The sequence below is a fragment of the Prinia subflava genome, chromosome 15 (genome assembly GCF_021018805.1).
Source record: "Prinia subflava isolate CZ2003 ecotype Zambia chromosome 15, Cam_Psub_1.2, whole genome shotgun sequence".
Lineage (NCBI taxonomy): Eukaryota > Metazoa > Chordata > Aves > Passeriformes > Cisticolidae > Prinia > Prinia subflava.
The window spans coordinates 17,750,941-17,775,056 of NC_086261.1; the positions used below are offsets into that span (position 1 = coordinate 17,750,941).

General features: G+C 44.0%; 1 protein-coding gene across 22 annotated transcripts; it reads right to left on the bottom strand.

The window, feature by feature from the left end:
• Positions 1–1,506: 1,506 nt before the first annotated feature.
• Positions 1,507–21,499, bottom strand: TPM1 (tropomyosin 1). 22 transcript variants are annotated; one of them, XM_063412867.1, is made up of 10 exons: positions 21,212–21,490; positions 20,423–20,548; positions 20,121–20,246; positions 13,812–13,945; positions 12,499–12,616; positions 11,944–12,014; positions 11,049–11,124; positions 10,444–10,506; positions 10,117–10,186; positions 1,507–2,450 (listed from the first exon to the last, which is right to left on the bottom strand). In XM_063412867.1, exons 1-10 carry the CDS (start codon positions 21,323–21,325, stop codon positions 2,368–2,370), a joined length of 981 nt encoding a protein of 326 aa, XP_063268937.1. In that variant the 5' UTR covers positions 21,326–21,490; the 3' UTR covers positions 1,507–2,367. The 22 variants fall into 22 exon arrangements, with proteins under 22 accessions (XP_063268937.1, XP_063268928.1, XP_063268924.1 ...); XM_063412862.1 differs by lacking the exons at positions 1,507–2,450; positions 20,121–20,246 and adding exons at positions 7,158–7,373; positions 8,787–8,865 and having other exon boundaries at positions 21,212–21,489; XM_063412868.1 differs by lacking the exons at positions 1,507–2,450; positions 11,049–11,124 and adding exons at positions 7,527–8,865; positions 11,619–11,694 and having other exon boundaries at positions 21,212–21,497.
• Between the last annotated feature and the right edge of the window lie 2,617 nt (positions 21,500–24,116).

The window sequence follows — 24,116 nt, forward strand, 5'->3', positions numbered from 1 at the left end:
GCAAACAGGTTTTTTTCAGATTATTTCTTATCTCCGGACTTGCACATGCCTGCTCTATTAATGGTGACATACCATTAAGAGATATGAAAACCACAGCCCTCTTGTACACGCAGTGAGAGTTGAACTCAGATTCCCCAAACCACAAAGCAGTTTGTGGTCTCCTGAAAAGCAATTTTAAGCAGCAAACAAAGGGTCTGACCTCACTCAGACACATTGTCTAGGACTCAAGCACGCACCAAGGGACCATAAGAGCAGTGCAGTGGAGCTGGCAGCACTCAGCTGTGTGAGACTCATAGCCAAGAGCTCCTCAGTTTTCTCCTGCACAGCCTCCAGCCCTCTGGGTGGCCTTGGGCTCTGCTCTACAAACGATTCCCAGCACAGCACTTCCCTCTGGGAAGCCCTCCTGGCTCCAGCAGCACCAGTAAAGCCACACATGCACGGGGACTTGAACTCTTACCTGACACTTCATCCTTGTGCTAAGCAAGGAAGGAGCAGGAAATTAAGAGTAACTTACCTCTGCACTACGTGGCTGCAATTTTATCTGTCAGTCTCCAGTACAAGCTAAGGCCTTGCAGGAGCCTTGTAACATGGATTTTACTCCCCAAAAACACAAGAGAAACATGAAGCCAGGGATTTAATCCTTTCCCTTTAGGATGACTTTGCAGTGGCAAATAAATCCCTTTAAAACACGATCAAAAAAAGCCAGGCTCGTACATCTTCCCTCTCTGACTCCCAGTTAACCTGAAATTATTGTGCATTACTTTACTCCTTTACCTGCTTACACCAGTGGCTGATAAATTCATCTGTTTTCTGCTGCTTGCTAAGGGTCCACTAATGGAAATTCTTTGGTGATGTGGAAGATTATCTGTACCTGTCTCCTAACAAGCTCCTTGCTGCTAGAGGGATGGACAGCATCAGCTTTCAGCAATATACTACAGAAAAAGAAGGAATAAAAGTCATTTTTCAAGTCCTGAAGCTGCCCATTGACAGACCTTACAATTCAAATAAAAACACCTACATGTGTAGAAATTAACAACCAGTAGTGAAAAGTTGAGTGAAAGTATCTCTTATGAAGGTGACACATGATTTTTGAAGGTTTATCACTGAAGTAAAGGTTTAACACTGAAGTAAATCAGCACATATTACCAGGTAATATACAAAAATAGATGCTGGTGTTTCCAACAGCCTTCAGGACTCATTTCCCAAGGAGCTCTGCAAAGGTCTCACCAAAATCATTTTGGTCAATGCTGAGTAATTCTGGAAAGTTCTATCACCTGCTAGGGGATAATTGCATCCTGCAGGCTCCTGGGCAGTCAAGTGACAGGGACAGGCTCCTGCAAGGTGGCCCTCAAAGGGCACATCTGTCCACAGCACCACATTTCTGACACAGAAAAGACCCAGAGCTGGGTGTTAACAGTGCTTCACACAATGAGAGACACTGCACACATGCAGAGTGTACACAGGGATAGACTGATGTGAGGAAAAACAAACCACAGGAGAACAAAATTTAAAAAATGTCCTAAAATGTGCATTTTATTTCATATAATTATACAATGTTTACATACAGGTATACTTTTAAGACTGCTCAAAGAAAGTGTGAAAAAAGTGAGGCAAATATCAGTTTAAAAATTCCTCCCCTACCCCAACTCCCCACAAATAAAATACATTTTAACACAATCTATTCCAAATTAATGTTTTGTCCTGAATTTATTGAATCTTTCATTTCAACATGAAAAATACAATTGAATGAAAACTCAAGGTGAAATGCTGACCTACACTTCTGTATTGAGTTGCAAGAATACAATTTAAAACCTTCAGAAGCCTTCACTCGTCTCCATTGCTTATATATATCTTCATTTTACTGAATTAGAAGGCACAGAAAGTCCAAATTCTCACAGATCAGTCAAGTTCTGATAAAAATAAATTACTGTGCTAGACAACTCCTGACTTGTCTGATATCAACAAAAGATTTCAAGTAGAACCTTTTGTTCAAAATAGCACCATTTCCACCTGATCTCTCTGGAGCATGAACCATTTCTTCTTGTGTAAAAACTGTAGTTGGCACTTGAGGTGGGACACTCTGCCACAGCCAGGATTCTTCAAAGACTAAGCATACCCAATTGTGAACTCTCTACAAAGTGTAGGTAACATTTTTGTTGGGAAATGGCACGTTTAAACCATAATGTAATGTCGCTTAACCCGCATATGGCTTGCCCATTTTTGGTGTTTCCCTGACCCCTGCTTGATAATTTAGCAGATGTTCTTGTGACTGTGGTGAAACTAAAATAAAGACATGGTTTTGGGGCTTCACGGCAAGCAGGTGTAAAAATAATAAAACAAATAGTGTGGTTGACGCTAAGAAGGTTTTCACATGTTGTTTAACTCCAGTAAAGTTTGATCCAGCATCTGATGCATATTAAGATTTTCTTCTTTGGCATGCGCCACTTTCTCTGTTGTGGGATTAGAAAATTAAAACATGAATAGCAGTTCTTTGGAGGCACTGATTCTCAGAACATGTAGGCATGCAATCATTGTTTCTCTCAGAGGTTTAGAAAGTTAAGAAATGTGCATGCTCATAAATACCAATGTTTCCAGATAACACAACTAGAGAGAATTCCAAATTAATAAAACAAACAGCAAGTAATGCAAGTTTAGAACTGTTTACAGCTGCATTTGTTAAGAAAATGCATTGCCAACAATGTTCTGGAAGCTCTTTGCTTATAGGTATGTGAGATAAGTGGTTTTTTTTTCTTTTCTTTTCTTTTTTTTTTTAAATAGGCAATAAAGAAAATAAGCTCTTTGCAGATACACATTAAAAGTTTCATAGAATTCAAAAACACAAAGAACAAAAATATTAAAACTATTATAGTTTTCAGTGAAGTGACCTTAAAGAAATTTATTTCTTCTAAAAAATAAATAAACTCAAAGTTAGTAGCCTTATGTTGCATGCACACTTTTATAGGACAATCACTTAACACACACAGTTGATACAATAAGTGAGCATAAAGTTCTGGTGGTGCATCCTACCAGGATCCAGGAATAGTAACTTCAGACTATGCAAGCATACCTTTAAACTGATTGGGAATTGTCAGATGGAGCTCCCATTCTTTTTTTTTTAATGGCAAATACAAGCCAAATTCACAGTAAGGCAAAATTATCACATCAAAGTCTCCAGACAACACAGCTGGAAGTATCCTTTAAATCGGTTTTGAAATACAGAAATATGAATTCTAGGGAATATTCTCTCACTGTGGTAAAAATCTCAGGGCCAATTTGTGTTGCAGTATAAACTCAGTGCCTTTCTGCAAGGCAGGCTGCTTCTTTTTGGATACTGTTAGCAAAATGCTGTAGCTCTTTACTTAGATGGAAAGAAGCTACTGCACAACCCTCCAAAATAGGTGTGCAGACACATAATGAAAACTCTCATCCAAAAGAAGCATTTCTGTATTTTCCCAAGAGAAACTGAGAATTTCTTTCATTAATTTACCACAGAATCAACAGCTTAAAAAAAAAATCGATTTCTAAGTTTCTTGCTTATTTCTACATTTACTGATTCATTCTTAAAGGAAATTTGGAAGAAGGTGTTTTCAAACAGGTTAACAGTATAGTCACACTAAAGTTTAATCCTCATTCAATGCCAGCTTTAGTTCATTAGTTAGGCGACTGTTTTGCTCAAGTTGCTGGTAGAGTTGGTCTGTACAGGCAGCAAGCAGGTTAGAAGGGAAAAAAAGAGGCAGAATGAAGACAGATTAGACAGAGAAAACAGTTAAATAAGAGTTAATAAAGAAACTGGTCACATGACAGACAGTTCAGTAACACAGAGAGAAACATTTTACCTCTGTTTCTAGAACTCTAGTAATTAAATAGCTACTCCAAGGAACAGCTATTGTACCAAATGAAGAACTGGCTAAGAATCCTGTTGTGGGGAACAGCTGTCAGACACAAACTGGAACAGAAATGGAAGAACTGCAGCTATATTCCTAGAAGTACTAAGCCATGCTTAAGTCTTTTGTACAAAAGTGTGTGAAAGATTTGTTTTATGAGTGCCATTTTTCTTTGCAAACTATTTAAGGTGTGGTGGAACCTCATCTGCCAGTAGAAAGAAAGCAATTGCACCACAGCCAGCGTAAGTAACAGCAGGAGAGATGCTGTTAATAAGGAATAAGCAACTGCCACCAGGTCTGACTCAGCCCATACTCCTGTCCTAGGAAATCTGATGGGCTGAAATGTTATTTTTGAAAGGAAAATACACTTGTGTTACTGGAATCAACGCCCATTTTGATACCTTTAAATTGCCAAGTTTTGCTTTGTAAAAAAACACTCACATTTGGTGAAAATAAAAGGAAGGATGGACACCTTGCTCAAAAACAACAAACAAAGAGGACAATTCATGTTGCAACAGAACAGCCACAGCCATGTTGTGACAACACATTTAGTGAGATTTGCTCTGCAGAGTGAAAAAAATGTTCCACAATGGCTTTTGACTATCTTGTGTTCTCAAAGTGTCCATGTTCTTCTCAATAGCCTAACTGCACTCCTGACCTCTTGATCCCAGATTATTCCCCTACAGGAAATGACTGTTTCTGATTCTTTTCCACAAGCTGCCTAACAGGAATCCTCTTCCCCTGCAGGCACTGGACAAGGCGAAGCTTTGCAGTGAGCTGCTGTGCAGGACATGCCTGCATGGTGAGCAACTCCTCCCGGCTTCCTCCCCAGCCCAGACTCCCACAGCCAGCTCAGTAAAGCCAGGCCACTTCCACTGCTCTGATCCTGCACCAGAAACAAATGGATCTTGTCCCTCTCATCAGGATCATGTCACATCTATGTGGGAAAAAAACATCAAAACCTTAGAGTAACTAAAATTTCACTTTGTCTGGCAAAGTGTATTATTCAAAATGAATTGTGAGATTACCCTTACCATCATCACAGGAATCTCCTCTCTGACTGAGGCAGAGATTTACAGTATTTCTCAACTTCCTAAACAACTAAATCCCCCAGAAAAGCAGGGAAAGCACTTCCCAAGTGTCCAGTGAGCCCTTGATTCCCCACGGGCTGTGTTCACCTGCCCCAGAGGCAGAGCCTGGCTCTGCAGGAGCCCCAGCAGCCGAGCAGGGAGTGTGGCTCTGTGCAGAGCCAGCAAAGCTCAGCCTGTGCCCAGCAGAGCCCAGAGCCAGCCTCACACTGCTGGGAAGAATCCTCAGGCACAAAAACAGCCAGACATGGCAGCTACAACACCACAACCGAGGGTGCTGGACTGCACTGGAGTGGGGAACCACAACAGCTCCCTGGAGTGAGGATCAGTGCAGCAGGAGCAGCCAGGGATTCTGCATGCAGCCACCTGGGAATCTACATTGCACTGCCCATTTGCAGTACTCTGTCCAGCAATCTGCCATCCTTCACTGCAGAGCTCATCATGCATGGCTGACACAAAAGGCAAAAGTTTAATACTGATGTTTAAAATCACTATGCTGAAAACAGACAGGTTCCTATGATGGATTTTGCTTTTTTTGCTTACTTTTCCTAAGAAACACCAGTATTGCAAGGAACTGAGTGGACAAAAAACTCTGCTAAAACAATGAACCACAACACAGTAGATTAAGAAGCTGAAGTTTCTCTAGCATATTTTACTCTGGCTCAGATGACAAATTACAGTTGACCACATTCCCCCTAACTCTTGCATTTGTGAAGTTATTAGCCTCAGTAATTTTACAAATGCTCACCCCATTATACATGGTTAACTTTTATATATCCCACTCTATTTGGTTACCCTTCACTCAGAGCCACTTACTGTATGTCAGCTGAGGAGTAGCAAGTTACTGAACTTTATTACTTGACATATCTGTGATTGCTGATATATATCCTGTATTTGGGCTTCTGCCCCCAGCCAGCAACAACAGGATGTGCCATAGGCAGAAAACTGGGACATGCCAAAGTTATCCAAGGATGGCAGGCCAGGAAGGGAATGCATCCATTCACAAGCCTTATTTGGAAAACAAGTTTTGAGGAGGGGAGAAAAGTCTCCTTTAGACTGCACTGTTGAATAATCTTGAAGCTGAACGAGATGTTTACATTATTCTACAAGTTAAAAACTACATTTCAGCTATGGTATAATGAATTTATTTAGCTTTGGTGACTCTGGAACTTTAGCAATTTACAGAGTTACAGCATCACCACAAATAAATCTGGTTCTCACTTTCATGAGAACTGGAACATAACTTCTTTCACCGTGATGTAAATAAAGTTAAAATAAGGCAATAAACTCCCTAGTTGCAAATAACAATACAAAAAAAAAAAGCACAAGATGTCACTATTTAATGCTTCATCCTTAATGAGACAGTGACAAATAACCTGAAACCTGAAATCCATGATGTTCCACTTTGCAGCAGAGTAATTTCATTAATAGTATAATCACGAGAATTTTCCTACTCCAGTTTTGAAACGTTTCTCATGAGTCTGCAATTCAAACTCACAAGTCTGAACTAAGCACCAGCAGAAAGTGGAAAGGTACCCAAACCTCCCCAATGAACTTCCAATCCTATCAGCCACTCAAGAAAAAGATATTGTAAAAACCCCAAAATGTCAGCAAGCATCATCTTTGCTGAATAACTGGGGTGTGAAAGAGGGAAAACTTTTTTGCCAGACATTTCAAGGAGTATTTTTGGGTGAAAAAAAGAATTTAAGTTTTTGATGCTGCCTCTTTAAATCTGTCTGAAATACATAAGTTCATGAACAAACACTATTTAAATAAAGATAAGAAGACTTTGGCATAAAGTTAGGAAAAGATTTCACGTTTTAAAGTGAAAAATCTGGTTACATCAAGGATGTAAGTGCTCTCTCAGCCATGCTCCCACAATCAAGTGACCCCAAGGAAGTAATGTCCTTGCAAATTTTGTCCTAACAATAACAACTGGAAAAATTCCTGTTTCCTCTATTTGTCATTTTATCTGCAGCAGAGTTTGAGAAAAACTAAGATAACTGCTCAGTTTTCACACCATCCCATACACTGCACTCGCTGGCTTGGCACTGTCAACATTCAGGCAAAAGTGTTTTCAGCAAAAAAATGAAAACACCAAAAAATGAAATCCCTAATGGCATAAAAGCGCAAATTTTATTAATAACTTAAATAGTTATTTAAATAAATAAAAGGCAAAGGAATAGCGAAAGGGATACAGCTGGGATATTTATTTTACATTGAGAAATGTAGTTTCTGTACAGCAGAGCACAAACAGAGCATGTTCTGAGACAGGTGATAGAGGAAGAGTCAACTAAGCTAGAAGACAGGACAATGAACCCAGGAAACATCCAAAGCTTGGAAAGATGTTTTATCCAACCCGATGAAGATGTCTTTGGAGAACTGAAGCAAAGAAAATTATCTGCATGAAAAGAAAAAGTGAGATAAGGTAGAAAATGAAAAAAGGTGCAGTAAGGACTCCCAAAAAGCAGCAATGGCACAGCAGGGCCCAGCATGCTGAGATGACTATGCTAGAGAAACAGCACACCATGCTGGGACTGGAATGATACAGTCATGTCCTCATGTACCAGTAGAGTACAATTTTAAATCAGTTTTCCACTTAGAAATATCCCAAATTGAAGAAATATTGTAATCTCTGTATACAGAGGAGGAAGAAAGAAATCCATTTACTTGATAAGCCACTGAGCAAAACCATATGTTGGGAAGGAATTTAAAAACAAAAAATCAAAGCATACAAAGCAGGCAGCATTCGACCTCTACTAAAATGTTGGCAGAGAGGAGGAGGAAAGTAATGAACAGACATGGGGACAAAAAACCACAAAGAAAGAAACATTTAAAATACGGGTGCACGCAAAATACGTTTCAAGCTCTAAGCAAACCTAATGTCTTGTTTGAAGCGTGCCTGGGCTTCCAAAAGGGAATGCAGAGAGTGAATATTGCACCTCCTAAGCACCTGGGAGCCACAGCTCTTCCCCTGTGCTGTGTGCATGCATGGGAAGGTGGAGGTGGCACAGCTGACCTCTGTTCAGAGTCCATGGAATAAGATCAGGTCGTGTCAAACATGGTACTCATGAGTCACCTCACAGCTGCTGACTCTCCTGCTTTGCTGCCACTCTTTATTTTTCTCTTTATGACTAAAGTTGGTATTACCACATTTTTGGTGTATGCAAATAAAATTACTGCTGCTATTCAGGAATTACGCAGAAGCAACCTACAGTTCAATTGTCGCCTTTATGGCTTTTAATGATAAGGTATTTGAAATCCATTTCCTCGTGTGATTCAGCTGGTAAAGCTGAAATTTTCAGAGCAGTTATGGAAATTTAGATAAACACTTCCTACTGTCATTAATAGAGAACACAGCTAAATCGAAATTTCTCTGGCACTTTTGCAGGAACTTTGCCAGAGCAAAAACTGTGACAGCAGGCAGAGGAATACACTCTGAATGCAACATGTACCACAGGAATTTTCTTTGGTAAAACAAACACAATGGGCCTGGTAGATAATGTTTGAACAGAGGTGAACTGAAAAGATAAACACAGAGCTACAAACAAAGGGCAACCACAAGACACAAGGATTGCAGAGACAGAATCAAAGAGTAACCACAAGCTTACAAAATCACCATGAGTATTTACCAGGCTTGGCACAACACTCACCCACACTTTGCCAGGGCAAAGCAATTGTTCATGGTATTTTGTACACCTATTCTCTCTAAAGGAAAGCATCTCCCACTACTAGGGAGCATCACTTCACAAGGTACTGCACAATCAGTGAGGGCAGGGAAGCAGGAGCAGGCACAAGCTGGGAAGACATTTACATGGAAGTCATATCATTGAGAGCGTGGTCCAGCTCCTCACTGATGGCTTTGTACTTCAGTTTCTGAGCATAGAGCTCATCTAAGTTCCCCAGGGAAGGCAGAGGTGTGCAAGGAAATGGAGCAGGATCATGGGATGGAAGGTGAAAGTGGTGGCATGGGGACACCATCCAGAAGCCACAGGAAGTGGGAAGAGTGCACAGAAAGAAGTGTTGTGACAGACAAAATGAAACAGAATTAGAGAAGAATAAAAGAAAGAAAATGTTGAACAGTTCTGTGCAACAAGTTCATTAACTGCACTGCCAGTGGGGCAACCTGTGATATACAGAAAACCAACACGAGTACAAAAGAAGCAAAAATCCACACTTCACTGCCATGGATTTTTGTTTTAATGCTTTTTTTGTTTTAATTAGGAGGGGACACAGGACCTAAAGAGAAAAGATCCAAAAATGGGGCTCAAGGAGGATACTACCATTTTCTACCACTTTTTTTGTTTTTAAACCACTGTTTGTGTGATGTCAAACTTGGCTTCTTACAGCAATTTTTATTCCATTTAAACACTTCTCTTTCTTCTTCGCTTCCTTCCTGAGTCAGGGATTATAAATTTTCAGCAGCTACTTAGGCATTTCATCGCCTTCATGCAGGATCCACCTGCCACACCATGCAATTAAGCTTCTTCAAATCCTACACTTAGTGTAATGCATCTAAATAGTGAACTCCATATAACTCCAAATGACAAAGTCCTACTGAATTCTTTTCTCCAGAGGCAGAAAGCACATTCTACTACTCTGCTGTAGTTCTGATAGATTTATCAAAACCTTAGAAACAAACCCTGTGAAGTTCAATAAGCTGTCCTTCTGATCATGCATATAATCTATTAGCTTTACCAAAACCCAACAACTGGGCTATGCCACAAAATGCCTGCCCACACTTATCACAGTAATAAATTAGGTTAGCTTGCTATATTTCTAACTATTGCAAACATAAAGCAACTCTTCATCAGCTTTTTAACACTTGTCCCCTGATCATTTACCCTGTAACATTTCTGTATTTCCAAATAGAAGAGTATAAAGCAAAAAAATGGAAGGAGTCTTGAGAATGTAAGAGAAAAAGTAAGAGGCAAGAGCAAAACACTTTTTACCTGAAGCATTTCAGTCATCTATACATTTCATTTGGAAAATACTTTGTTTACTCTTTAGGCAGACCCATTTATATAAGTGTGACAGGTCATCCCAGTAGAATTGGGTATTACAAAAGAAACAACAAAAAAACCCCACACAAGAGAAGAATAAGAGATGTATTTCCAAAGTAAGTAGAAAAACAACCCCCATACCTTCTAGGTCGTCAATGCTCTTCTCCAGCTTGGTTACTGACCTCTCTGCAAACTCAGCACGGGTCTCAGCCTGAAGTCAGGACAAACACAGACTACTTCAGGAAACACACACACAGTACTTGGAGTAGAGCAGAAATAATTCAAATGAGTTAAAAAGTACAGTGAGAGGGGGCAAATAATAAGGCTAATATAAACTAATTTCTAGGGGAGATATTTAAACTGTTTCCAAAATGATATGTTCATCCTTACAGCACCAAAGTAATGTTTATACTAGAAGAATCAAAGGTACACTGGAAGATACATTGCAAAGAACAGCTCTAATTTTACCTCCTTCAGTTTGTCAGTCAGAACTTTAATCTCCTCTTCATACTTGTCTTCTTTCTGTGAGTACTGTAATTAGAAAGAGAACCACTGGTATTAGATGGGTATTCTAAATATACTAAAAAGCCTCACATTCGAAATTTTGTAATAGGTTATCTGGACACAAGAAATTGTTATAGGTAAAACGATTAATTCCACTTGGAAGGCTGTGGCAATACAGTTTATTACAAGAGTCAAACTTCCCCTGAATTACATTCCAGTGTAATATGGTGAGAACTTTGAGAAGAAATTAGTACTACAGTTTTAAAGAGGAATATCTTTTGGAGAAATTCCATGTTAGTACACAGTGCCATTTTGAGGGACATTCTATAATTAACACTTAATCCTGTCAGAGCACTCAACAGAACATGTGGCCAAATAACACTGACCTATCTGGAACTATGAGATGTGCTATGGTCCAATAGGAGCCAAACATGAATTCAGTATAAATCCAAATGCCTCTATTGACAACAGCCCTGAAGAAATGCTGCAAAGTGACTGGCACACAAAGAGAACCCCACAGGCCAGGTGACACTGGAAGGGACACATTCTCACAGAAGTCTCTAGCCTACCTTCTCAGCCTGAGCCTCCAGCGACTTCAGGTTGTTGGTCACAGTTTTCAACTCCTCTTCAAGCTCAGCACATTTGCTGTTATTTTGGAGGGAAGGCAGGAAAGGGGAGGATGGAAGATTCAGTCAAGCAAAAGAAACAGGAGAAAATAGGGGGAAAAGATAGAGAAAAATGAAAACAATTACAGGGCAAAAGGACGGCCTCAAAAGCAGCTGATCCATCACAGATTTAAAGCAATTCTTTGTGATGCCAAATACCAGTTCAAGTGCACATTAAGACAATGACCAGACAAATTTATCTACAGCTCTTGGCTTACACAAAAACATTTACAGAGCTTTTACACGTGAGACAGTTCAGCTTCTTTTGGCTGCACAGGAGATCAGTTTTAAAGATAAAAATCAATAAATTAAAAAAAAAAAAAAGAGACCAAAGAAAACCACCAAAGCAAGATGCAAAGAGAGTAAAGAGCATAGCAAGGACTTATTTGTTACTACCGAGTGAGTTAACCAGCTATGGAAGCTGAAAGACTTGGGTTGCAGTTAAACCTAAAAACTGTCTATTAGTATCAGTACCTTATCCTCTGCAGCCATTAATGCTTTCAAGTTTTGATCCATTATCCTTAACTGTTCCTCCAGCTGTCGGACTTGGCTGTTAGTGAACACATGAAATGCACAAAAGCCATTCACAAAATCAGTGTGCAGGTACAGCATGCAGTGACAAAACACACGCGCACACACAGAGCAACACATTTCCTTTGGCACTGACCATTTACTTCAATGACTACAGTAAATGAGCAAAACATAGCTTTGAGCTGAACACAGCGTGTGCTGCCAACGTTTCATGCAGTTACAGTTCTATTCTAGCACCTGACACATCTCAGGGCAGCTCCTCACTTACCTTTCTGATAGCTCAGCACGCTCCTCGGCGCGCTCCAGGTCACTCTCAATGATCACCAGCTTACGAGCCACCTACAAGGACAGGCAAGGGACAATCAGGGACATGAGGTTGCTGTATTACATTTATTATGTTGTCTATACTATATAAACTGTATTTTTGTTGTCACCTGCTTTTAGAACCTACAAAGCAGAGGGCTGGGCCTCTTCATTTTTTGGTCAACACATGAGTTTTGATTATGTGATAGCTTCATTATTCATTTGAGACTTACTTATCTGACATTTTTCAAGACCCCCCCTTTATTCATCAAAAGGCAACTGAAAAATACTTCTCTCCCCAAGAGCTTAGGGAATATTCTCAAACATTTCAGTGAAAGAGTTAAGCACAGATCTCCTGCCACCTTGTCCCTTGAGGTATCTGAGTGCCTGATTTTCCTTCCATAGCTGTGAAGGCAGGTGTTTGTGATCTTTTGAACTTAAAAGGCAGAAGAGAAAACCAAAAATTACAGGCACAGACAAATGGGCTTGACAAAGAGATGACCTGCACTCAAGAACTGACCTCTTCATACTTGCGGTCAGCCTCTTCAGCAATGTGCTTGGCCTCTTTAAGCTGGATCTCCTGGATTTCCATCTTCTCTTCATCCTTCTGGGCTCTATTTTCAATGACCTTCATTCCTCTGAAAAACGTGAAAAACAGGAAATGCAAGGTTCAGGAGTTGTCAGTTTATCTCCAGCTCTACTGCTTGTGGTATGTGATTTTCAGACAGTTGGTATTCAGGTGAATGAAGCACAGCAGACACTGAGTCTTCATACCACAGATTTAGTGCTGTGCACTTACATTTCAGAAGTTCAAGGAACAAAACGTGTCTTAGGAAGGAAGCAAAAGTGTGATTTGTTTAGCTCTTACTGTAATTCAGCTATAAAATTCTTTTTAATTTTAAACTGCAGGAAAAAGTCATAAAAAGGTAAAGAAAGGGTGTTGCTTCTAAAGACTTAATAAGACTGAAAGCATCTGTGATTTTACACTCATCAACAGCATGTAACAAACCTTGCAGGACTGACAAGAATCATGTCTATGGGCCAGACTCTCCTGGGTTGTGCCATGTCAGAGCCCTAGAAGCTCTCTGTGCTCTCTAAAAGCAAAATTTAGATCCTTCATGACAAGAAACACTGTGTTGCACATGTCTGCTCCAAAATTACCTTAAATGTTTCCAAACACACTGTGAGTCTCTGGCACATTTCTTTTCAACAGACTGCATCCTTAGTAACGTAGAAATACACATGCAGGATGTGTGGGTTTCTTTCAGAATAAAAAGTTCTATCACAGGTATAAAATACAATTGGAAGAAGAGAAAAGATCATCCAAAGTCATGAATCTTGAGTTCCTAACTTATGGTATGGACTTGTGGAAATCTGAGGGAATTATCAGTCTCTTTCCTTTGCTCACGTTCACGTACCAATCGTGCCAACAGGAGAACCAACGCCTCTTCCAGCACTTTGCTGTTCTCCAGGTGAGATTTTCTACCCACAACGAAAGCAAGAATCACCCAACAGCACAGGAGTATAATAGAGAATTGTCATCCAATAAGAGAAGTCTGGCCTGGGCCAAGCAGTTTTCCCAGGATGTGGCATGATACATCAAAAAACCTACCACACTTAAATCTCATCTTCACAATTGGAAAAGAATCCAAGCCTAGACATTTTAGACATTTCTACAGACAAGCTGTAACTGAAGTCCATGTAGGCAAAGGAAGAGCAGATTACACACGTTCAGAGACCTAGGAGTGGTTTAATTTATTTCCCTGCCCCACACCCTGGCAATTATGATCTTTGTCAGAGGGTAACAATCCATTCAGGCGGGGCTCCACCCACCTTTCGCTCTCATCTGCAGCCTTCTCAGCCTCCTCCAGCTTCTGCAGGGCAGTGGCCAAGCGCTCCTGAGCCCGATCCAACTCTTCCTCAACCAGCTGGATGCGTCTGTTCAGAGAAGCCACTTCACTCTCAGCCTAAGCACAGCAAGAACAGAAATTAATTCATAGTAAGGCACACATCTTCCCTTGTACAAGGTCACCCCATTACCTGCTAGTGCCATTTAACAGCACTTCTGTAATTTCTGCCTTCATCCACTAAGAAGTCCATACACAGAGATGTACATGATTGAATTGTGAGGTTATTGCACAACAGAAGAAAAAAGTCATTGATGCTTGCTTTCAATGAAGCACATCAAGGACTGTACAATTTGTACTAGAAAGAACTGCACAGGAAGAATTATGCACCATTACACAAATATTTTCGGTTATTGTGTTTGCAGACATTAATTACAGACCATCCCTTTTTCTAATCAAATCAACACAAACTAATTACTCAATTTTTCTGTTACCCCAATTCCTTTATTTATGACCTTTCACCATATTTTGTAAGAATTGTCCCGACATTTTGTTGAGTTCCATAAGAGTTCAGTGTAAACATATAAAAACACACCTGGATCAGCATTTGCAGTGAGACAGCTGACACAGAGGGAGTATGAGAACATTTAAGAAGTGCCCAAATACCCACAAGTTTTGATTACAGGCAAGCTGTGCAAGAGTTGACAAAAAAGGCACCAGCAAGGGCACTGGTACAAGCAGCAATCCCTAAAACCATCTTTTTTTTTTTTCCTCCCATAGTTCCATCCTCAATCTTCCCCTAAATTTGCCTTTCTTGAATTACCTGTTTACTTAATCTTCTGTACAACACTTGCAACTCATCTGCCTCTTACCATTACAAGCTATTACATATTACAGCCTCAAACCTAAACTTGCTTAAGTTGCAGAGTAAGTTGTAAAGCAGCCTAAGTTCTAGAACAGAAATAGCCCTCTTGGCCATCATTAAACTTGCTTTCTTTCAAAACTGTATTAAGCACAAAGTATATATAAAAGGGTAACTATTCTAAAAAGTTAATTACTTCAGAGAATAACACTTAATTAGTACTGAAAACTAATATATATGATATATATTTGCTATATCCCAATTTCCTATGATGTCTAGTGGAGGGGAGAACCAACCCTCTGGTAAAAGTAGATCCCAAAAGTATCAGTTTGGTACTTTTTCTTCTCTAACCAGAGGTAGCTGGATACAGTTGTCCACAGCAAAGATTTTGCTGTACATAACACAAGAAAGAATAACTTACAGGCCAGACAAGTAAAACAACCTTTGACATAATAGTAATGATGTCCAGCTAGAATGACTGAAAGTAGCACATAAACAGGGAAGCAATTATATCTTTGAACATTAATATGCATTGGCAGTGAACACATAGAACCAGAAGGAGAAGAGACTTCATCCTTAGAGATCCACATTAATTCAAATATAAAATATATAGCTATGTAACCATGCAGTAGTATTCCAACCTGTGGTTTTGGACTTCTGGCTTTAAAACAGTAAGAATTTGAACTTTCAGATTTAAGAAAGAAAATGGCCTTTCATAAAGGCTACCCTAGGGAAATTTGTAATGCTACAAGTTAATTATTATCATGTCAAGACTTCTTGTCATGATAAGAGCATAAAATGTTCTTCAAAACCACACAGTGACTAAAGTTCAAGCTTTCACTTCCTGCTCCAGTAACTCACTAAGAATTTACCAACCAGCCTTATATGGCCCCAGATATTCTTCTGCAGAGCAGGACTTCTCTCCTTATATGGCAAGGAAGGAAAAAACCCCAGTGACATTCGGGGCACTCCCACTGCTACCATGCAAACAAAACCTGCGTTTCTGCCGTGGCACTTACACACCGCATATTTTTACAATGAGTGATGACATGGATAAGTTACCTGTGGGTAATTATCACTATTACAAGGGAGATTCTGTCTTTCAGAATGACGAAAAAAAATGCATTTTGAAAAAGTAATTACCAACAGCCCCTTGAGATGTACGTATTCAAAACAGAAGATTCTTTTCCAAGGGAATGGCTGCTAATCACAGCCTCGAAACTTTTAACAATCTGGTTTAACAATCAAAAGCTGGAGGCTGTGCTATGTTTTGGCCACAGCTTTTTCATTGTTTGCGTATGTGTACGTCGCACAGGAAGAAAAACCCTCACGTAACCAGCCTAGCTGGTCACAGGCCGTACATGTGAGGCATTACACTGAGGGAAGGGGCAGATTCACACCTCAGCTCGCTTGCTGCAGTGCTCTCAAAGCCTCCCTCCGCAAGCATGCAGAAATACAGCTGCAACAATAAAACCCCTCACTGCAGAAAAAGCACACGTCTGTATGTGCCTGGGAGTTCAGTTTTCAGCCTTTATTCACTCCAGTACTGACCCGTCCACACAAAAACTTAAATACCATGTAAATGTACTCTGCAGAATTCCACATGATCCACATAAACCAACTCCAGGGAAGAGACAAACATTAACCTTTAGGGTCCTAAGCGTTATTGCAATGTAGCTGAACTCTTAAGGGAAGACTTCACCTTCTGTAATCATTCCTCCAGCACTATTCCTTCTGCCACAAAAGTTAACAGCAATTTTTCCCTTTTCAATAGAAATTCCTTTATACGTTGCTCAGAATAAGACACGTTAGCGAAAGTAGGAATATTTGCATCATTTACTCCACAAAGTGTACAAAACAAGTTCCAGTTTTTAAAAAACAGAAAACCTTATGGAATGACTTATGGCACTTCACTGAAAAAACCAGATATGCCAAGTGATCTGCAAGAATGCAAGAGTTACACAAGCACAAGTAGCCATATTTTGCTCCATAAGGAAGATCACCTGCAAGTAATCAGGAGGCTCTCCCTTTGAATTTACTGCCTAGAATGAGCAAAAAGGTCCATTTTATAAGGAAAGGCCCATATTATAAGGAAACCAAATAATCACCATTTTTTTCCCATTGTAATAAACTGTACAAGAGCTTTGTTCTTTTGCTTCGTTTTCATGCAACCACTGAAGACACTGAAACTGCCTCAAAGAACACTGCACATTTTACAGCGGAAAACATTAAACTACAGCTGCTGGAACTCCCAAAGGTCAGTGATAAGACCAACCCTATCAGGATTTTTTTTTAATTGGGATTGCCACCCATAATTACATCTCTGCTACGTAAGCCTATGCTGCTCACACCTGATCTTGCCTCTGCCTAAAATCAAGTCTACTATTCTTTTCCCGTCTTGGCGAGCAGCGCAATGAACCCCACACGCTGCAGAGGTACAGCACTGGGGCTGTGCGCTCGCCCTGCCGGGTGCTGGCAGGTACACGGCTCGTCTCAGGTTCAGTCCTACGGACTTCCCAACAGTCGCCATGCTGACTTCCCACACATGCACTCATCTGGATGGGATCGGAGAACCAGGACTTGTAGGGGGAAAAACCCCATAAAACCTTGCTCATAGCCTGGTACAAATCAAACATCTCGCCTAAGTCCAAGCTCATTCCGGCCCGGGGTTTTGCTGCTGGCCAGCACACCTAGCGCTGTCTCCCTGCGCACCGCACCTGGGCCCGGCCCCGCAGCACTCGGGTTACCGAGCCGGGGAAGGCGCTGCGGGCCGAGCCCGCGGCCAGCCCGGCAGGTAACACCCATCTTCTCGGACACGGCGGCGAAAGAAGCGGCCCCCCGCTCCACCAGCCGGGGAGGCAGCGGGGCAGCCGCACCCCGAGCACCGAGCCCCCGAGCCCCCAAGCCCCGGGCCCCAGCCGGGCCGAGGGGCGGCCCTACCTCCTCCCGCAACGCCCGCTCCTGGTCCACCTCCCGCTGCAGCCGTCCCGCCCGCTCCTCAGCGGCGTCCGCCTGCTCCTGCAGGCTGCGAATCTTCCTGCGCACGGCCTCGAGCGAGCTCATCGCCGCCATGCCCGCGCCTCGCCCAGCCCGCGCCGCCTCCCTCCGCCCGCCGCAGCCCCGGAAGTCCCCCCGCGCTCAGCGCCCCGGGGCGGGGCTGCCGGCACCGGGGCGGGGACGGAGGATGGTCCAGCCGGCCTGGGGATGGGCTGGTCCTGGCCGGGGATCGGCCGGTCCTGAACTGGGATGGGCCGGTCGTGGCGATGAATGGGCTGGCCCTGGCCCGGTCCGACTGGGGCTGGGCCGGTCGTGGCTGGGGCTGGGGCAGTCCTGCCGGGGCTGAGCCGGTCCGGCTCGGGATGGGCCGGTCCTGCCGGGGCTGGGTCGGTGCTGCCGGCAGCGCGGCCGTGCCCGGGGGATGTGCCGGGGCAGCAGCGCCGCCTGGCGGCACAGCGCGCGAGGTCCCCTGGACCGCACCGGACCGCACCGCACCGGAGCGCAGCCGGGGTCAAGACCCACCTTTCCCCCGCAAACCTTCCCCGTATGAGCGGCATGAAATGCCACCGAGCAACCCGGCAGATGCTGCTGCAGCCGGCCTGGCTCCTGAGACGCGGGGAGGGGAGAGGGGGCTGCAGCTGCTCCCCTCAGGTGGGGTGGCTCCGGGGATGTGCCTGGCGTTTGGGAGATGAGTCATACCGGACAGGTAAGATTTTCTCGTCCCAGTGGAAGGCGAGTCCATCCCAGCGAGCCGACACTCCCTCCCTGCCTCTGTCCTTTTCCTAAGGCTTGGAACTATCCAAACTAATAAGGCAAATACTGGGTCAACTGCAAATATACCCTGCATTACCAAAAAATGAAATACATCTCTAAACTGTCATACATATTCCATGCATACAAATAAGTAAGACATTTACCTCGATGAAAACAAGCCAGACACTCTGCCACCTGAAGGAAGACAGCAAATAAAATTGCCCTCAACTAGCTTCCAAATGCTGTTTTCCAGCAGGGGAAGGTGGCATGGGGATCACCTAGGAAGATCCTTAGTTTCAGAACGGGAATCTAGTAGCATTTCTCCTGCCTTCATCCTAGGCAAGCGATTTCCAAATAGTCTGCATACTTTTCCATATAAGGAATATCTCCCCTGGATCTATATGCGGTTCCTTTGAACAAGCTAAATAAACGTCCTGCTAGGAAGCTGCCTCTCCTATGGCAGCCATGCACAGAGCAGACATCTGATCCACATTAAACACGGATCCCTCTCCCCTGGTCCTTTGAACACTTCTGTTTGTTAAGTTCTTGGGTTCTCTTTCAAAGCTCTATAACTTACTTGCCATACTGAAGCTAAATATTTTTTTATCCTTTATTCCTTTTAGAAGTAAAATAAGATAAAAGCATTTTGTCTTTCATGCGAAGTTGCTTGTAACATTTCCTTTTCTGAAAGTATCCCTCTCCCTGAAATACTTCATTTGTGGCAACTCCTTTTCATTATGGCTTTGAGGTTGACTTTTAAAGCTGAGCTATAGGAAAAGGAGGGTCACTGCTTTGGAAATACTATAGTTTCATCTAATCCTGTAATTCAGACCTGAGATTTACTCAAGGATAATTGAATTGTCCAACAGCAGCAATAGAGACCAGGACCTTAACTGCACAGACAATATACTCTTATGGTTCCATGCATGCGATCCATGAAATGCATGTCAGGGACAGACAGGTGGGTGGGATGAGGGCCTGGGAGAGGCACAAGCTCTTGCCTTATTACCATATAAAGTGCTGAGCTATATATATCTCCCAGCTTGCTCCCAGGATCCCTGTCCTCTGAACTGCAAAACTAGCAAGTATCATCTTCCAGACAATTTTCCGTCACACAAGACCGAACATTTCTTTGACAAGTGAAGCAGTTCCACTGATTTCCAAGGGGAAAAAAAAAAAAAAAACAGGAGAAGACCTTTTATCTCAGGGATCAGTGAGTCAAACCAGTATCTAGCAGCAGTTCTAACACCTGCACGCCTAGGAACAGCTCCCTTGAAAACAGAACTAGCAGCCCTTGCTCTTCTGGATCTCCCTCTCCTGCACCTACTCACTATTAACTCTCTACTTCTGTTTTACTATCAAGACAGTGTTGTTCCAGCCTGAGCAGTTTTACCCATCACCTGAATAGATAAATCACCATTTCTTTACTTTCACATCTAGAATGGCAAGTACACATGAAAAGCACATGTCAAGTGAGCAGAAACCAAATCAGACGCTTCTGATAGTGTGCAAACCTCATGCAGGGAGGCAGTGCTGTGTTTCCCACCTCCCTGTCCAGGAGATGCCTGGACCCTGCCTTCAGCAAAGCTTTGTAGTGTTGCTGAGTAGGAGTCCAGGCTGTCCTGAGCACAGGGAGTGTGTGGTTTCTCTACTGGGCTTGTGAAAGGGATGAGGGTAACTTACATCTGTGGCCTTTTTGTCAGCCAGTTCCAACTTTTCCTGTGCATCTTTAAGGGACTCGGAGTATTTGTCCAGCTCATCCTCAGTGGCCTTCAGCTTCTTTTGCAGAGCCACCAGCTCGTCCTCCAGCTGTGATGTGGGTGGAAAGCAGTGGAGAGGGGAGGGCAGGCAGTAAAAGGTGCAGCAGGCAGCGTGATCGTGCAAACAGAGAGGTGTGGGTGCAGAAGAGACAGAAAAGGACAGACAGACAGAGAGAGAAAGGAGAGACAGTTAGATCCTCTTTGCTTCCAGCAAGGGCACGATACCTTGGCAGCATTCTCCTCTGCGGAGAGGAGGCTGTCCTCAGACTTGTGTAGCTCTTCCAGCACTTGGTCCCTTGAATCCTCCGTCACACGCAATTGCTTTTCCAATTGCACAATGTCATCCTCTAACTAGGTGCACAAGAGGAAATACAACGCACAAATATGTTTTTCCCTTGGCTGTGAAATTAATTTATAAATCACTCTCCCTTGCTCCCTACTCCTTCAGGATCTCCCAGAAACGTGCAAACGATGTATCCCCCTCCCCGAATCGAATAAAGCCCCAGGCATAAAGGATGGGGGTCGGAGAAGGACAGAAAGGTGGGGCATGCGTCCGGAGAAGGGCGGGAGGGCAGCTGGAATCGGACACATCTGCTGAGTGATGCTGGAGTGGGCAGCTTTAACTGTCCTTTAACTGCGGGTGAACAGCTTTAACTGTCCTTTGCCAAATCGCTGCACGTCTGTCCAGTGCTAACCAGGAGTTCTGGGCAGCCTCTCTAAGCCGAACCCCTGTGACAAAGGCACAGAGGCCACGCAGCCGTCCCAGGGCCCTGCTCCCCAGCTGGAATGGTGGGAACGGGGGAAGGACCTCCTGCCGCGCCCCTGGGAACTTCCAGCCGGCCGCTGCCAGGCTGAAGCTCTGCCTTAGGGAAAGTTCAACCAGTTCTGCAGGGGCGCGGGGGTGGAACACAAGGTACGGTGAGGGGGGAAGAAGAGGGGAGGAGGAATAAAAAGAGAATAGTCTGGAAAGATTTGCGCCCCGGCGCTGGCTGCGCCCGGGCCCTCGGTGCAGACCTGCTTGCTTCTCTCCTCCGCTGCCTTCTTGTCCGCTTCGGCTTGCTCGGCTCTGTCCAAGGCGTTCTCCTTGTCCAGCTTCAGCATCTGCATCTTCTTCTTGATGGCATCCATGGTGGCGGTGGGCTAGGGCGCGTCCCCGCGCGAACTGCTTCCGAAAGAAAAACTGGGAAAGTTGCGGAGCAGCCCCGAGTCCGGACGCAGGGCCCCGGGGGAGCGGAGCGGAGCTGCGGGCGGCGGGGTTGATCCGTGCGGGACGGGGCGCCGGCCGAGTGCAAGCGGCGGGCAGGGAGCGCCTCACAGATATGTACTTTCCCAGGGGGCTGACTGCATTCCTCAAGACATCCAATACTTTTTTGGAAAGGGCTTTTTTTTTTTTTTCCTGCCTCCCTCCCTCCTCCTTTCGTCCCTACCCCTTTCCCTCTCTCACTGCCCCCCGGGTTTTTTTGGGAGGCACAGCCTTCCCATTCGCTGCCGCCTGCCATTTGACCGTAGATATGACTATATATGGGATGCGATGGGCGAGGTAAGGCGGGGGAGCAATTTGTTCCCATTTCCAAATAGGCAGGACGGGACATTTCGCTGCTACTCCTGGGAGACAGAAAAAAAAAAAAAAAAAAAAAAGTCAGCGAGAGCGGGGAGCGGAGGAGACGGGCACGAAGGCTGCTGGTCCCGGGCAGGGCGTCTGGGGGACACCAGCCCCTAGCCGGAGCTGTCCCCACCCGTGGAAATCAATCTGTTCCACAGCAGGAGGGTGGCGGAGCCGATGGCATCAGGCGGCAGGGGAACGCGGGGCTGCGGGGCAGGGGGAGGCAGGACGGGCAGCAAGGGGTTAACCGCATGCACGTAGGGAATGAAGGCGTTCGGAGACCTTCCCCCGGCAGGGGAGGAGGAGAGGAGCAGGGGCACCTCTGCTCCACAGCCAGGCTGCACCGAATGCCCTGGCAGCCGAGCACGAAGCGCAGGCTTTGCAGCCAGCCCCGGGCAGGGCTGGGCTCCCGCCGGACCCACAGCGAGGGGAAGGGGCTGAGACGCGACCCCGACCCCCAGAGCAGCGCCGGGGCAGAGCAGAGGTGCCGGCGGCTGCCAGTGCTCCCCAAGCGCACCGCTCTGCTCTGCAGAACCTGGCCGGGGCTCCTGGCCCCGCATGGAGACGTGCCCCGGTACTGCTCACTCAAGGGCACAAAGAGTAAACAGAAAAGGCGGACGAGACCTGCTGCGACCCTCGACGGGCAGAGTGGCGGGGCCATGCCCTGCCGGGGGTACCCAGAGCTGCGGGGGATGGAGCCCAGGAAAAGCCGGGGCAGGGAAGCTGCAGAGGTGACTTGCACCCTTTCGTAATGCCAGCGAGGGACAGCAGCAGATAGACAATTAACAAAATTACATATAATTAAGTGGAGACCTATTTAATTCACTTCTGGCATGTCTCTCACAGTCTCATCAGCAGAGTGAGCAAGACACAACACGTCCTCAGGACGCACGCTCCCTCGTACAGCGTAGAAAGTACAGGGATGTGCATGAGTCCCACAGGATTTGGGTTGTACAAAGAGAAAATCAGGCAGGCTCTTTGTCTCAGTATTTGTAGCAGAGAATTCCTCCCTGGTGCTGTCACTGGATCAGCTGAACTGATGTTACTTTGCAGGAGGAGGGAACGTCCTACAACTTCTGGCCCGTGGTATTTGCCAGGGCAGTAAGGGCTGGATTTGCAAGGCAGGCCTCGGAGGCCAGCTCCCGGAGAGCTTGAACCAGCTGCACCACAAAGCTTCAGCTCCACAGGACACCAAAGCCCCCCGATGAGGGTTCAGAGCAACACTTACTGTCCCCAGCTCCTCAGAAAGGCCATAACCTGAATTAACCTAGGAACTACACAGAATTCAGAGGCTCACAACTAGGCATGGGGACTCGTGTGTACTACTCGTAGGGAGCACAAGTCCACTGTCAAAACAGAAGCTTTCCTTATGCCTGCTTAAAGAAAAGATTTCTCACTGCATTGGCTTAATAACCAAACTAGTACAACAATAACAGTAAAAATTACTGAGTAAAACATTGCACTTCCACAGAATGTTTTAAAACACAAGAGAGCATTGAAAAAGTTTACAGATTTAGTTGCAACCAGTTCCAAAGTGTAGTTTTTCCTCTTTGCACTTATCTTGATTTTATACTATAGTCAATTAGAACAGATTAGGGCCTTTCTGAGATTAGTGAATATTTAAAAGATACCTAGTTACATATTGTTCAACAACCTGACTGCTTTGTTAAATGTATCAGTATGTTTTGACCCTAGTTTAGGAGAACATATCCTCTGCCACAAAAGTTGTCTTAAAAAACCAGAGTATTATGGCTGGGAATTCACTGAGGTAGCTTTTCTCACTTTGGGGAAAGAAAATGTCTTGCAAAATTAAACAAAGAGCTGTCTGGCTGAATTGGGAGTGGTGCTAAAAGGCTCTTAAAAGAATGCCTGTGCAACTCCAGTTTTCTAAAAGAATGTTAGCCATGACATGGGAGCCTCTAGGATACTGGAGAAAGTATGAGACACAGGCAGAGGGAAAGGAATTCAGAGTTTTTAAAAAAATACCTGAAGGATGGTATCACCTCCACAGGAAAAAAAGAGCTTCTACTTACATGAAAATGTCCAGTTAATAAACTTTGTTTATAGCAAGATGACCTGTATCCATGGGGCTGAACTGGCTGATGGTGATTTAATTTTTCTTTTCCTCCTGGAGAGAATATGAAAAGTAAGGACATGTGTTAACATGTTTGCTATAGCTTTCATTAACTAATTCAATTACTTGGAAACCTCTATTCCAGCTGGCCAAGAAAGATAGACTTAGAAATTAAATAGCTTGTATAGTCTCTCCCTCCTTAATTGATATGTGAAGACAGATTGTGTATAAATTATTTTTAC